The sequence below is a fragment of the Anolis carolinensis genome, chromosome 4 (genome assembly GCF_035594765.1).
Source record: "Anolis carolinensis isolate JA03-04 chromosome 4, rAnoCar3.1.pri, whole genome shotgun sequence".
NCBI classification, from domain to species: domain Eukaryota; kingdom Metazoa; phylum Chordata; class Lepidosauria; order Squamata; family Dactyloidae; genus Anolis; species Anolis carolinensis.
In genome coordinates, this window is record NC_085844.1 from 12058790 (window position 1) to 12075428 (window position 16639).

Here is a 16639-nt window from a genome sequence, read left to right on the forward strand (position 1 = left end):
CACATGGGCTGGGGATTAAAACCCAATCTTGGGCTTGCGTACTGTTGTGCCTTATTATTTGATTATTAAGATAATGATTAAATGTGAACTTTTGTGTTCATACTATTTAAAGACATCTTTGTTTATGTGCCTTACAGTAAAACACTGCCTTTTTATCCTGATCTACCACCCTAACCAATTACAGGTTGAGCATCACTTATATGGAATTCCAAAATTCAAATACTTTAAATGGTCTACGTGGGTAGCTGAGATAGTTATGCCTTTGCTTTCTAGTGGTTCAAGGTACACAAACACAAAAAAAATCATTAACATTTACTTACAGGCTACGTGAATAAGGTGCCTATGAAGCATAAACGCATTTTCTGTTTAGACAGGGATTCTACCTCAGAGGTAAAATTCATGCATTAGATATGCAATAATTCCAAAATACAGAGCACTTCTGATCCCAACCATTTTGGATAAACCTGTATTTGGTGCCACCTATTTCCATTTGCCAGTTTTCCTTTATGCTTATTTCTTTTATGATCCTAGCAGATTACTGAATTTGACTGAATTAAATATTTACTCAATCCTAATGAAAAAAGAGATCCAGAAAATAAAAGGGGGGGGATCACACTTCGACTCATCCTCCACTCTGGTCCCCAAAGGGCTTGATTCGTTCTACTCACTCTTCCCCTGGTCTCACCGTGGTGGATAATACTGATAATTCAGGAAAAGATAATAAAATAAAGAATTCTTTTACAACTATTCAGGTAGCCATGTGAAGCACATAAGGCTGGGTGATGAATACAAACCCTGATCTTAAGAGTGATACAACATACTTTTAGCTATTACTAAATATGCATTTTATTCCTTCATTGTTTAATGCCACCTTGGTTTATGTATCTTATGGTTTCATGTGCCACCTTAATTCACGTGCTTTTCTTTCCTTATGCTGGTCTATGATTGTAAGACTATTATCCTCTTCTCCCACTATGGTTGATAATACTGACAAACCAGGAACAGATAACGATAAGAATCCTCGTAACTTCATTTGGCTCATTCATTAGGTCATATTAAGCATGAATTTTATTTTGCCCTTGTTTTTTATACTACTAGGTCAATAAAAATTGTTTTACAAGTATTCAGGTAAACATGTGAAACAATGTGTGCATGTATTTATTTCTAGACACTGAATATTGGCCTTTTATGTTGTTAGCCCAGGCATGGGCAAACTTTGGCCCTCCAGGTGTTTTGGACTTTAACCTCTACAGCTCCTAACAAAACACCTGGAGGGCCAAAGTTTGCCCATGCCTGTGTCATCCACTCTGAGTCTCCTACGGGGAGTTGGGGCAATATACAGATCAAGTTTATTATTTTGTTCAGTGTGCCGGCTACCCAACACCTATTGTTATCATTATTAAATACGGATTTTATTTGTGTTGTTGGAGACTTTCATATGGCCAGAATTGCTGGGTTACTGTGAGTTTTCTGGGCTGTATGGTCATGTTCCAGAAGCATTCTCTCCTGATGTTTTGCCCACATCTATGGCAGGCATCCTCAGTGGTTGTGAGGCGTTGAAAACTAGGCAAGTGGGGTTTATGTATCTGTGGAATATTCAGGGTGAGAAAAAGAACTCCTGTCTGTTGGAGGCAAGTGTGAATGTTGCAATTGGCCAGCTTGATTAGCATTGAATGGCCTTACAGCTTCAAAGCTTGGCTGCTTCCTGCCTGTGGGAATCTTTTGTTGGGAGGTGTTAGCTGGCCCTGATTGTTTCATGTCTGGAATTTCCCTGTTTTCAGAGTGTTGTTCTTTATTTACTGACCTAATTTTAGAATTTTAATACTGGTAGCCATATTTTGTTCATTTTCATTGTTTGCTCCTTTCTCTTGAAATTGTCCACATGCTTGTGGACTTCAATGTATTCTCAGTTCAGTCTGACATGGTAAATAAAGAACACTCAAAATTCTAGACAAAAAGCAATCAGGGCCAGCTAATCACCTCCCAACATAGAATCCTTTCAGGCAGGAAACAGCAAGGATTTGAAGCGGCAAGGCTATTCAATGCTAATCAAGGAGGCCAACTGCAACATTCATACTTGTCTCAAACAGACAATAGTTCTTTCTCCCACCCTGGACATTATTCCACAGATATATAAACCCCACTTACCTAGTTCCCAAGAGACCTCACAATCTCCTAGGATGCCTGTCATAGATGTGGGTGAAACGTCAGGAGAAAATGCTTCTGGAACATGGCCATACAGCCCAAAAATCACACAGCAACCCAGGTTGAATTGTTCATTGCTGTTTACACTCCATTGCTTTGTCTAACCTATGGTTAGGTGCCACTTTGTTGTCTTCTTTTACACTGACCTTAACAAATGACTGAACAGAATATTACCTTGTTCTTGAGATCTATATATAAATTAAATATGAATTATACCCTACTACTTTCATGTTTTCTCTGCCTGTCTTCCTTTTATGCTAGTCTATGACACTAAGGTAACTGAATTGGACTGAAAATTGCCTCCTTTTCTTGAGACCTACTCACTTCTTAGCGAAATAGGGATCCAGGAAGCAAAACACCAAACCCAAAGAGGCAGAAACAGAAGATGCAATAACAAAAGCGAGTCCCTCCAGGGGCTGAAACCCACCTTGGTTGACCAGCCTCAAGGCGTGGGTGAAGGAAGGGTCCAGGGAGTCCTTTTCGGCCATCAGCTCCGGCAGGTACTTCTCCTCCTCCATGGCCCTCCCACCGGCCTGGAAGTCTTGCACCCACGGGTATTATTCGTTAATCCTCGTTGGCGAGTTCAAATTAAAACCTCAAAACAAGAGCAGGAGGAAAGGGAGAGCATAAAACTCGGGAAAAGTAGCACAAACTCTCGCCAGGCACGGATTTTTTTAAAAAAAAAAAACCAAACGTATGTTCGCACGCGCTTCCTTCCCTTCGCTTTCCCAGCCGCGACTGAGGCTAGCACGCCGCTGTGGCTCGCTTTATATAGGCTGCCGCCCTCCAGGCCACGCCCACCGCCTGGCGGAACGCTCCTCCCCTTTTTTCCTCCCGGGCGGTTTGGGCGCCCGAGCGTTCCAACGGACAGGCCCCGCCCACGTTTGTGAACTATTGGGCAAAGAGAGAGCGCGAGGAAGTGTTTGCCAGGACCTGATTGGCTGGCTTCTTTCCGGCGAAGACAAAGGGAGCGGCGCGAGCGCTGGCCGTTAGTTACTCCACCCTGCGTGAGGCTTGTCGTAGTGCGCATGCGCGCCCCCAACAGGCTTAGGGTTTCTTGTTCCTTGTGTTCCTTCAAAGCGGAATGAAGTCTCAGTGAAGACTCCTTTGTCCTGTCAAGTTGAAAATCGGACGTCTAGAAGAAGGGAGTCCATTCAGTGTTGCTTGCTTGCTTGCTATATAACCCTTAAAGGCATAGCTCCAGATATATTTTGTAATGAAAACAATTCTGTAAAACCAGATTTCATAGAAGACTGGGATGTCCAACTTTTTGCCTTCCTTGGACCACATTGGGAGAAGAAGTTACAAGCAAGGTAGATGCAGGGAACGCCGTGGATATAGCATCTTCGACAAGGTTCCCCCATCACCTTCTGGCAAACAAACTAGTCAAATAATTGTATATAATACTCATATTATACTATACTAATATTATAATATATTGCATATACATATCATAGTGATAATAATATGATGGAATACAATCTATCTATATATATAAAAGGGTAATGAAATTTCGGCCTAGGACAAAACAACAAAACTACACATCCCAGAAACACTAAACTTGGCAGCACAACCCCTCATCCATGCCTCTACGTTCATACAACAAAAAGAAAACAAAAATAAAGTCCTAATTAGAGGGAGAGGAAGAATTGTTTTTATCCAATTGCTGCCAGTTAAAAGGCTGAGCTCCGCCCACTTGGTCTCCTAGCAACCCACTCAGCCCAGGGGACAGGCAGACTTAGGCCTCACTTAGGCCTCTTCCACACTGCCTATAAAATACAGATTATCTGATTTTAACTGGATTATATGGCAGTATAGACTCAAGGCCCTTCCACACAGCTATATTACCCATTTATAATGGACTTGATGTAAGGTAAAACCTTTACCCTTTACCTTAACTACCACCAATTCCTCAATAGTTTATTTCCCATACCACCATACTTCACCACAGCAACATGTGGCCGGGCACAGCTAGTGTAATAATAATACACTATTATAATTGGATATATTACATGTAATTACTATTTTTTTCGTGTCAGGAGCAATACTAATAATATTGCAAAATAGTCGTATAGTTCAATATAATAGTATACAATGCTTATATAGTGCTTATATTGTAGTATACTAATAATGTATGTATATACAGTAGAGTCTCACTTATCCAAGATAAACAGGCCGGCAGAATGTTGGATAAGTGAAAATGTTGGATAATAAGGAGGGATTAAGGAAAAACTTATTAAATGTCAAATTACACTATGATTTTACAAATTAAGCACCAAAACATCATGTTTTACAACAAATCAACAGAAAAAGCAGTTCAATATACAGTAACGTTATGTAGTACAGTAATTTACCGTATGTATGAATTTAGCACTAAAATATCATAATGTATTGAAAACATTGACTACAAAAACATTGGCTACTAACAAATGGACTACAAATAAAGATAGAATTGCATAAAATGAATTTATAGTAGCAACATTGTTGGAAATTAAATCTGTAAAAAGTTCAGTCCTTGCGGCCTAGAGAAACAGCTGTGGATCCGACTGGGAGGCAGACTGCGTTGGATAATCCAGAACATTGGATAAGCGAATGTTGGATAAGTATAACTTATAACTTATCTACTGTATAACTTGTAAGCCACCCTGAGTCCCCTTCAAGGTGAGAAGGGCGGGATATAAATGTTGTAAATAAATAAATAAATAAATGTGTTGTTGAAGGCTTTCATGACTGGAATCACTGGGTTGTGAGCTTTCTGGGCTATATGGCCATGTTCCAGAAGTATTCTCTCCTGATGTGTGTTGTGAGATAACTCACCACCTCTGAAAATGCCTGCCATAGATGTGGGCAAAACATCAGGAGACAATAACCATACAGCCCGGAAAACTCACAGCAACGCAAACTAGTCAAATGTGGGCTAGGCAAAACTACAGTTAGGTGGATCTGTAATTGGTTACGTGAGTGAACCCAGAGGGTACTCACTAATGCTTCCTCTTCATCCTGGAAAGAGGTGACGAGTGGAGTGCCACCATCAGGGTTCTGTCCTGGGCCCGGTTCTGTTCAACATGCACAAGAAGTGGAAAAGGGGAGAAATCACCAAAGAAGAATTCAAACGTATAGCCAACACCTGCAGGGAAAAGGTTCGCAAGGCTAAAGCGCAAAATGAGCTCAGGCTTGCCAGGGACATAAAAAACAACAAAAAAGGCTTTTTTGCTTACGTTGGTAGAAAAAGGAAGAAAAAGGAGGCGATAGGGCCACTGCAAAGAGAAGATGGGGTGATGGCGACAGGGAAAAGGCAGAACTGATTAATGCCTTCTTTGCCTCAGTCTTCTCACAAAAAGAAAGCCATCTTCAACCTCAGCAACATGGAATGGACGAAGGATTGGGGAAAATCCAACCCCAAATAGGGAAACAAGTTGTCCAGGAACACCTGGCCACTCTAAACGAAGTCCCCAGGGCCAGATCAGCTACATCCAAGAGTATTGAAGGAACTAGCGGAAGTTATTTCAGAACCACTGGCAATCATCTTCGAGAGTTCTTGGAGAACAAGAGAAGTCCCGGAAGATTGGAGGAGGGCGAATGTGGTCCCTATCTTCAAGAAGGGAAAAAAGAATGACCCAAACAATTACCGTCCGGTCAGCCTCACATCGATATCAGGAAAGATTCTGGAAAAGATCATTAAGGAAGTGGTCTGCAAACACTTAGAAACAAATGCGGTCATTGCTAATAGTCAACACGGATTTACCAAAAACAAGTCATGCCAGACTAATCTGATCTCTTTTTTCGATAGAGTTACGAGTTGGGTCGATACAGGGAATGCTGTGGATGTAGCCTACCTGGATTTCAGTAAGGCCTTCGACAAAGTCCCCCACGACCTTCTGGCAAACAAACTAGTAAAATGTGGGCTAGACAAAACTACGGTTAGGTGGATCTGTAATTGGCTAAGCGAACGAACCCAAAGGGTGCTCACCAATGCGTCGTCTTCATCATGGAAAGAAGTGACAAGTGGAGTGCCGCAGGGCTCCGTCCTGGGCCCGGTTCTGTTCAACATCTTTATTAACGACTTAGACGAAGGGTTAGAAGGCACGATCATCAAGTTTGCAGACGACACAAAACTGGGAGGGATAGCTAACACTCCAGAAGACAGGATCAGAATTCAAAACGATCTTGACAGACTAGAGAGATGGGCCGAAACTAACAAAATGAAGTTCAACAGGGACAAATGCAAGATACTTCACTTCGGCAGAAAAAATGGAATGCAAAGATACAGAATGGGGGACGCCTGGCTTGACAGCAGTGTGTGCGAAAAAGACCTTGGAGTCCTTGTGGACAACAAGTTAAACATGAGCCAACAATGTGATGCGGCAGCTAAAAAAGCCAATGGGATTCTGGCCTGCATCAATAGGGGAATAGCGTCTAGATCCAGGGAAGTCCTGCTCCCCCTCTATTCTGCCTTGGTCAGACCACACCTGGAATACTGTGTCCAATTTTGGGCACCGCAGTTGAAGGGAGATGTTGACAAGCTGGAAAGCGTCCAGAGGAGGGCGACTAAAATGATTAAGGGTCTGGAGAACAAGCCCTATGAGGAGTGGCTTAAAGAGCTGGGCATGTTTAGCCTGCAGAAGAGAAGGCTGAGAGGAGACATGATAGCCATGTACAAATATGTGAGGGGAAGTCATAGGGAGGAGGGAGCAAGCTTGTTTTCTGTGGCCCTGCAGACTAGGACACGGAACAATGGCTTCAAACTGCAGGAAAGGAGATTCCACCTGAACATCAGGAAGAACTTCCTCACTGTGAGGGCTGTTCGGCAGTGGAACTCTCTCCCCCGGACTGTGGTGGAGGCTCCTTCTTTGGAGGCTTTTAAGCAGAGGCTGGATGGCCATCTGTCGGGGGTGCTTTGAATGCGATTTCCTGCTTCTTGGCAGGGGGTTGGACTGGATGGCCCATGGGGTCTCTTCCAACTCTACTATTCTATGATTCTATGATTCTATGATTCAACATCTTTATTAATGACTTAGAGGATGGGCTAGAAAGCATGATCATCAAGTTGCAGACAACCCCAAATTGGGAGGGAGAGCCAACACTCCAGAAGACAGGAGCAGAATCCAAAATGATCTTCATAGATTAGAGAAATGATTGACCAAAACTAACAATGAGCCTCCACAGCAGTGGTCCTCAGCCTGTGGGTCCCCAGATGTTTTGGCCTTCAGTTCCCAGAAATCCTAACAGCTGGTAAACTGGCTGGGATTTCTGGGAGTTGCAGACCAAAACACCTGGGGACCCACAGGTTGAGAAGCACAGCTTAGCAGGGACAAATGTACAATACTCCACTTAGGCAAAAAAAATGAAATGCAACGATACAAAATGCGGTATACCTCACTCAATAGCAGGCCGTGTGGAAAAGATCTTGAAGTCCTTGTGGACAACAAGTTAAACATGAGCCAACAATGTGATGCGGTGGCAAAAAAACCAATGGGCTAAATAAGAGTCTAGTGTCTAGATTAGCATGAGCAAACTTCGCCCCTCCGGGTGTTTTAGAATTATGGGAACTGAAGTCCAAAACACCTGGAGGGTCGAAGTTTACCCATGCCTGGTATAGATCTAAGAAAGTCATGCTACCCTTCTATTCTGCCTTGGTCAGACCACACCTGGAATCACACTGTATCCAGTTCTGGGCACCGCAATTTAACGGGGATGTTGACAAACTGGAATGTGTCCACAGAAGGGTGACTCAAATGATCAAGGGTCTGGAAAACAAGCCCTATGAGGAGCAGCTTAAAGAGCTGGGCATGTTTAGCCTGCAGAAGAGAAGACTGAGAGGAGACATGATGGCCATGTATAAATATGTGAGGGGAAGTCATAGGGAGGACGGAGCAAGCTTGTGTTCTGCTGCCCTGCAGACTATGACATGGAACAACGGCTTGAAACTAGGGGGAGGGAGACTCCACCTGAACACTAGGAAGAATTTCCTCACTGTGAGAGCTGTTCAGCAGTGGAACCCTCTGCAGCGTAGTGTGGTGGAGGCTGCTTCTTGGGAGGCTTTTAAGCAGAGGCTGGATGGCCATGCTTAATGTGCTTTGAAAGTGATTTTCAATGTGCTTTGAAAGTGATTTTCCCGCTTTTCCTGGCAGGGGGTTGGACTGAATGGACCACGAAGTCTCTTCCAACTCCATGATTCTTTGAATTAATATGTGTTCTATTGCCATTCATCAGATTGGATGGGGCACAACATATTTGTCTAGTCACTGGGAAGACCTAGTGTTGGCTCGGTTTAGTTCTGAGAGGAAACTGAAACTTGCCTTCATATTGCTGTAGCACATGTGATCTTTTTAGAGCAGAAATTAGAAGAGAGTGTATGTGTTATTAGAAAATTTCCATCTGGAGAACCATACCTTGAAGATGCTTGCTTTGGATTATCAGCTTTGTTGGTTCTGGGATTATACCTTGGATTGTTTTGGATTCTGGCTGTCACTTTTGACTACTTTTTTTGGACTGTCAGCTTAGTTGACCTTGGGCTGGACTTTAAGTTGATGTTTGTTGCCAACTGAACTCTGGAACTCTTTCAGCATGACAACAGCAATATGGACTCTAAAGTTGGGCTTTATCTCACTCTCAACAGCTTGTGTGTGTGTGTGTGTGTGTGTGTGTGTGTGTGTGTGTGTGTGTATATATATATATATATATGTATATATGTATATATGTATGTATATATATGTATGTGCAAAAACTTTCAAATTACAGGCAGTCCCTAAATTGCAAACATCCAACTTACAAATGACTAGTTAATAAAGGAGGTGAATCAACAGGAAGTAAGATTGAGAAAAAATGAAATACAAGCAGTCTCTTGCTCAAGATAGGGCAAACTTATGTCCTCCAGGTATTTTGGACTTCAACTCCCATAATTCCTAACAGCTGGTGTTGAAGTCCAAAACACCTGGAGGGCCGAAGTTTGCTCATGGTTGCTCTTGCTCTTATTATAAAATGAATGGGGCAGCAGGGACTGCAATTTATATAGCATTTGGATGAAAGTCCCCTCTGGGTTTTTCCCCCTTCTAGCTTTTTAGAATTGAGAAAGAACCCTGATTATAAACATCCAGCTTACAAATGTCTCATAGTTAAGAACTGAGGTGAGACAACAGGAAGTGAGAGAGATCTACCCTCGGATGGGAAATTCACTCCTGGAAGAGTTTTTATCATAGGTGAGTCATCTTCCACTAAAACTTTATCACCACTCCATGTTTTCACAACAAACCAAATTTTGTAAAATCTAATGATCACAGGGATGGAAAGTTAGATTTAGAATCTGAACAGGGATACAGGCATCAAAACAAACAACACGGGGTATTAGTCCTTCTCTGTGCTATCCAAAGCTTACACATACACATACACACACACACACACACACACATATTTGGCTGGAATTACACTTTAAAAATGTACCTGTTCCGACTTACAAATTCCACTTAATTGTGGGAGTTGAAGTCCAAAACACCTGGAGGGCATAAGTTTGTCCATGCCTGGTCTATAGGGATACAATCTTATGAAAATCTTTATATTTTAAAAAATATGTATTTGATTTGTAAGATAATAACTTATCCTTCCAAGATTTTTGTTATTTATGGATATTAATATGTAAATATGTGTAAGATTTTTTAAACAAGTTGTGTGAAACTAATAACATAACTACTTACCACAGTATTTCTCAATCTGTGGGTCCCCGTTGAACTCCCAGAAATCCTAAAAGCTGGTAAACTGGCTGGGATTTTTGGGAATTGTAGGCCAAAACACCTGAGGACCCACAGGTTGAGAACCACTGACATACCACTTTAATAAGATGTATAAGGTTGATGGGATGAATATTTGGTAAAATGCTAGATAAAGACACCTTTTTATGCTTCCACGTTTCCGTGGTTTCGCTTATTTCACACAGACTCAGAAGTTTCTCGTTAGGTTTGAGCGACACTCCTACACACCGCAGCAAAGTAATGGTTTGGAAAGCTCTGTTTCAGAGAAGGAACTGACAAAAATTCCCTCTGATAGTCTTTACCTAAGAAAGCCTACAAAATTCTTGGGGTCACTTGTAGATAGCATGTAGACAGAAGGACAGATAGATCAGTTCTCCTTGTACATGGATTCAGCAATCTGCAGATTGATTTTTTTTAGTCCAGACATCAAGTCATGATTTTGCCATTTTATATACAGTCATCAAATTTAGGTCTCTGCTTTTAAGGAGCAAAAAATTAGTGCTCTAGTCTACTATTTATATATCAGCCAAGATATTAATACAGTTTGAGTATTCCCTACCAAAAATGCTTGGGATCAGATGAGAAGTGTTCCATATTTCAGATTTTTTATATGAATTTATTTTACAATAGAGTCTCACTTATCCAACATAAACGGGCCGGCAGAATGTTGGATAAGCGAATATGTTGGATAATAAGGAGGCATTAAGGAAAAGCCTATTAAACATCAAATTAGGTTATGATTTTACAAATGAAGCACCAAAACATAATGTTAGACAACAAATTTGGCAGAAAAAGTAGTTCAATACGCAGTAATGCTATGTAGTAATTACTTTATTTATGAATTTAGCACCAAAATATCACGATATATTGAAAACATTGACTACAAAAATGTGTTGGATAATCCAGAATGTTGGATAAGTGAGTATTGGATAAGTGAGACTCTACTGTATTTGAATTGAATGAATTGAATTGAACTTTTGAATGCTTCACAGATACTTTGAAGAAGAGATCCAAATCTACATACAACATTAATTTGTTCCACATCACCTTATGTGATGACTCATGGGCATTGTAGTCCCATTCCTAGTGCTGTTGTGACTGACGAAGAGGAGAACTTGGGTTTTCCTCCATTTCAGCCAGAAAGGGAACCATTTCAGCCAGAAATTGAGCCTTTGCACCTGCAGGAGGTTTGTTTTCCAGAAATCTCCCAAACAAGCCCGGGGTCGAGTTCTCCCCCTTTTTCGCGCCGTAATTACATTCTCCAGCAAAAGGGAGTGCAACAGGCTAATCGCAGGAGTTTGAGAATAGCAGCAAAGCATTCAGATGATTAAGCCTGTTCCCATGAGAAATTTTAGGGAGTCATACATCTGGACACAGAGATTGACTTTCGGTTCTGGTTCCCCAGAGAAGTGTTCTCTGGTGGGGAAAACAAGGCCTATTTAGGTTCCTTGCTCCCGGAGGGTTCTTGCGGAGTCAATTCGTCAGCAACTGGAGTAGTGTGTGTGGACAGCTACTCCGCTTCCAAGCCTTTGTTCCTGATTCAAGCCTTCGTTTTCCAGCCTTGTTCTTCCACGGATTTTGCCTTGCTTTCCAAGACCCAGCCTTGCCTTGTTTCCCGGATTTTGCCAAGTAAACACCACGGATCTTGTTCTTGTTTCTCGTTCCTTGCTGTCTTGTATTCAAGCCTTGTTTTTCCGAGAGTCAAGTTATTTCCTAGCCTCGTTCAAGTTCTTGGACTAAAGGACCTTGTCATCTCCCCTCACTTTGCCTGGCAAAGTGAGTGTTTCGGTTATTGGATTATAACTTTGGACCTTAATATTTCATATTGGACATTGTTTCTTTGGACTAATTTTGACCTTTCCTGAAAGGTCTAATTCTGGACTATTTTCTACACTTGTTTTTATTAACTTTATATACTCCTTCAATAAAGATATTAGATAGATTCTGGCCTCTGTGTATGGTTATTGGTGCCCTGCAGCCGGGTCGTGACACCTTATATACATCGTTTGCAAATTTTATACAATATTTTAGTCATTCTGTGCATGAAACAAAATCATTATGTACATCAAATGATAAGACAACAAAAGTGTCACTATCTCAGCCACCCACGTGGACAATTTTGTATATAAGGTGTTTATGAAACATAAATGATTTTCATGTTTAGATTTTCAAGATATCTCATTATGTACATATACTGTATGCAAGTAAAAGTATTCCAAAATCTAGGGAGGAGGATCCAAAAACACTTCTAGACCCCTGCATTTCAGATAAAGGATATTCAAGCTGTATGGCAAATGAGCAGCAGAATTACACTAATGTGATGCTTTTATTCTTCAGGAGAGAGTGAGAAATAGCTCTAATGGAAAAACAAGATATTGCCATTATCAGATAAGTAGAGATCTGGTATGAAAAGTATTGATGTGACCATGTTTATCCACCACCATGTTCATATCCTACCTAGTCAAACTTGATGTATCAAAGTCCTATTTTTTATTTTACTCTATGGCTGTGAAAGCTTGGATAGCGTCTTCCTTTGGCCTTCATGAGTGCCATCAATTAATCACTTTTTGATGTAGTCCAGAGAATGAAAGTAAATAAAGCAAAAGTCCTTGCAGCTAACATTGTCAGAGCACCAGTGCAAATTCTCAACCATCCATGAAAAATGGAGTAAAATGACCAATTGCACTGCATCTACACTGCAGAATGAATGCAGCTTGACACCACTTTAACTGCAATGACTCAATACTATGAAATACTGGGAATTATCATTTGGTGAAACACCAGCACTCTTTATAACGGTTCACTCTAAGGTGAACTTTTATAAAGCCAAACCAGAACCATATTTATTCTCGGTGATCTACAAATGCAGAACAAGGAAGCATTCCATTGCTTTTGATTATTCTTTCTGCCTTTCACACTGACTACTCTTTCAGCAAAATACACTGTGTTAATATGTGATATTGATCAGAAAGGAAAAGAAAAGGCTTATAAATAATCCATGAGCTGAATTGCAAGAATGTTTATAATGGGGGTGGGAAGGGGAGTTCAAAAACCAACTACACTAGTATTTCTTCTCATTGAAACATTGGCCTCTTATACTTTCTTTGGCAAATAATAATAGCAATCATCTGACCTCTGAAAACTGTTTTGCAATGTTACCTTTAACACACTTGTGGCTTAAGAGTTGTGCAAACAGCAAAACAATGTTGTTGCCATGAACATGTTTAGCAAAAGTCGGGAAATACGTTGAATGAGCCTGCTTTAAAATGAAAACAGACAGAAGTATTATCTGTTTTTTAACCTTTATATTTGATTATTTGTTTTAGTGTTTTTTTATTTCCACGTTATATACAATATCATAATACAGTAAATCACAATCTAAAATTTTGTGTTACCCTAGCCACTCTCCCTCCCATTCACGAGTCACAGACAACAGACTACTCTTCTGTTAAATTATCCTCCTTTCTATTGTCCAATTGTCAACCAAAATATCACTTGATCTGAAGGTGGTTTAAATTTGCTATCATTCTGGCACAAATACGGTAGCTGTTAAAAATGGTTTCCATGTAACCTCAAATTCTCATTTATTTCTTCTCTCGCTCATCATACTTTATGTCAATTTTTCGGATAGAGCTATGGCCTTTACTCTGTTTATCCAATTCTTTACTTATATTTTTCCGTACTTTGACTATCTCCATCTTTGTAGCACACACTAGAAATAGTATAAGGTATTTGTTCAGTAGTTTCTCATTTTTCTATTCAAATACGAAGAGTAGCAGTAATGTTCCTCTAAAGTGGGCTTATTTTCCCTTGAAGCATATGATTTCGGTTGTTTTAATTAATCGAAATTGTTGAGAAAATGCTGAAAAATTCTGCAGAATGAGATCTGTCAGATGGCTTATGCTGGTATAAGCTCTTCTTATACCAACAGTATTACTTTTGAGACTGTATCTTCCTGCATGGCACCTGACGCCCTTCTATTCCTTCCAGGGCTCAAGGATAAACCTATACTGTACAATTAGTGTTGTTCCTCCACACTTGCGATCTACAGAATCCAGTATGTCTTAGGTTCAGGCAGGCTTTCCATATAAGTCTATCTGTATTCAAAACGCTTTAGGAAAGTTTCTTTTCAATCCTGCCTGTTTCATAGGCATGTTTGGAGAGAATGTAACTGAGGACCTTCTTGGTGACTGCCTTGAAATTCCCTTTCCAGGGAGGCTTGACTGGATCCAACTTTGTTATCTTTTACTATCAAGTGAAGACTTTTCCAACCAAATAAGTATTTGGGAACTGTTTTATATACACAGGCAGTTCCCGAGCTACAAACATCCAACTTACATATGAATAATAGTTTAGAATGGGGTGAAACAACAGGAACTAAGATAAATCTATCCCCAGGAAGGGAAATTCACTTCTGAAAGAGTTATAATGAGAAAAGGGAGTCTCCACTGAAGCTTTATCAGCAACCCTTGTTTCCACAACAAGCCAATTTTTTTCAAAACACAATTATCACAAGGATAGAATGTGTGGTGAAATCTTCTGAGCAGGGACACAGACAGCAAAACAAACAACTCAGAGGTGCTAACCCTTCCCTATGCTCGCCAAAGCTAAAATATATGTGGTGCGTGTGTGTACGAAGTTACACTTTAAAAATGTCCCTGTTCTGACTTACATACAAATTCAACTTAAGAACAAACCTACAATGGATTTCCCAAATTAGTGCTGTCCTGCTTTTTAAAAAAAGCTGTGCTTTTAACCTATGATTATAAATAGATGCTTTAAATAAATTTAATTCTATAGATAATTTGATGTTATTTTCATCTTCATATATTTTTGGCCATATGTGGATTTACTTGCATATCTTTTACCTCTATAAGTGGCCTTGAGTTCCACTTTCAGAGAAAAGGATCTAAATAAAATGACTGATTGACTGACAAATGGAAGGATGGCAGCTGCCTTCTCTTCTTCCCTGGATTCAGATGGACAGTTTCCATGCCCAGTCAGTGGCTTCAAGCTGCTCCCCAGAGTTTTACCTGCCCTTACAAAAGAGTAGACGCAACCACTGTGACAGGCACACCAACTGAAAATTATGTACTACCAGTATAACTATTGGATTTTGGTCTTGGGTTACAATCCTAAATACAGTTAGAGTGTGATTTTGTTTTCTTGTGTGCACTGTATCAATTGTCAATAGTTCCTTTTTCTCTCTCCAACTGATTGTTTTTATGTGGGATCACTGGATTTAAAGATTAATTCAGGATAGTGTGACCTTATAGCTTTCTTTTAATAGAAATTATTACATCATTATGCCACAAACATGATTATAAAATCATGGAGTTGAAAGACATCAGAAAAACCATCCAACCCACCCCCATTCTGGCTTGCAGGAATATGTTATAAAAGCAATCCTGACAGATGGCCAACCAATCTCTCTTGAAAAACCTCCAAAGGAGGAGACTTCACCAGCATCTGAAGCAGTAGCACAGTGGTTCTCAATCTGTGGGTCCCCAGATGTTTTGGACTTCAACTCACAGAAATCCTAACAGCAGGTAAACTGGCTGGGATTTCGGGGAGTTGTAGGCCAAAACACCTGGAGACCCACAGGTTGAGAACCACTGCAGCAGCAGATTCCACTGTTAAACAGCTCTCACTGTAAGAAGGTTTTTCCTAATGTTTTCCTAAAGAGATTCTACTTCTCTTTCCTTGTAGTTTGAATCCATTGTTCCATGTTCTAGCCTCTGGAACAACAGAAAACAAGCTTGCAAATATTTAAAATTGGCTACCATGTTACCCATTTGACCTTTTCTTCTTCAGGCTAAACATACCCAGCTCCCTAAAGCTACTCCTCATAGGGACTCATGGTTTCCAAATCTTTTACCATTTCAGTCACCTTCCTCTGGTCACGTACAGCTTGTCGATATCCTTCTTGAATTGAACTGGAAGCAATGTTCCAAGTGTGGTCTGATCAAAGCAGAATAGACAGTACCATTATTTCTCTCAATTTCCACATTATACCCTTACTGATGCAGTTTAGGCTGGATCTACACTACCATATAATCCAGTTTCAGAATGCAGATTAATTACATTGAACTGGGTGATATGGCAGTGTAGATCCAGCTTTAGGATTACATGGATTCTTTAAACTTAACATAATCACATAATTTTAATATTTACTGAACATATAACCCAGCTTTCTCTCAAGATGGGATCCAAGGGAGCTTATCATAATTTAAAACCTGCTTAAAGTTAATTCTTGTTTTACCAAAGTTTAAAAAAATAGATAATAGTATTATTATAATATATATATGGATGATACTGTTAAAACAGAATTAAAACATAATTACTAAAAAAAAATTAATAAAAAATCTTAGGAAATTTCCACAGCATGGCCCTAGTTTTCATGGTCTAAGGACTTTCGTTGACTAAAAAAAATAAACTCATTATCCCAGCAGCCACTTGGGACTTCAAAAAGACAGGTGGAATCCATGCATACGCTCTTGCTACACACTCACTACTCTTCCAGTTCCTCTTCCAGTTCCTGGACCAACCACCAGTCCTCACTATCTCCATCTTGATTGGGTCACTATATAATGTGTTTTTGTGTAGGTGGCAGAGTTTTTTAAAGGATTGTTGGAGTGAATTTTTCATATAGTAAGGAACATATATATGTTTCGAAATACAATAAAGGA

General features: G+C 40.2%; 1 protein-coding gene across 3 annotated transcripts in view; it reads right to left on the bottom strand.

Annotated features, from left to right (window-relative positions):
- The window catches only part of khdrbs3 (KH RNA binding domain containing, signal transduction associated 3), a 116132-nt gene extending 113183 nt beyond the window's left edge, over nt 1-2949 (bottom strand). For 2 of the 3 annotated variants that reach the window (XM_062980002.1, XM_062980003.1), the window contains exon 1: nt 2633-2948. In XM_062980002.1, coding sequence (XP_062836072.1) covers nt 2633-2723 — 91 coding nt within the window. In that variant the 5' untranslated portion in view covers nt 2724-2948. Of the gene's footprint in view, nt 1-2632 lie in introns of all 3 variants that reach the window. The other variant, XM_062980004.1, reaches the window with a different exon arrangement.
- Nucleotides 2950-16639: the final 13690 nt, after the last annotated feature.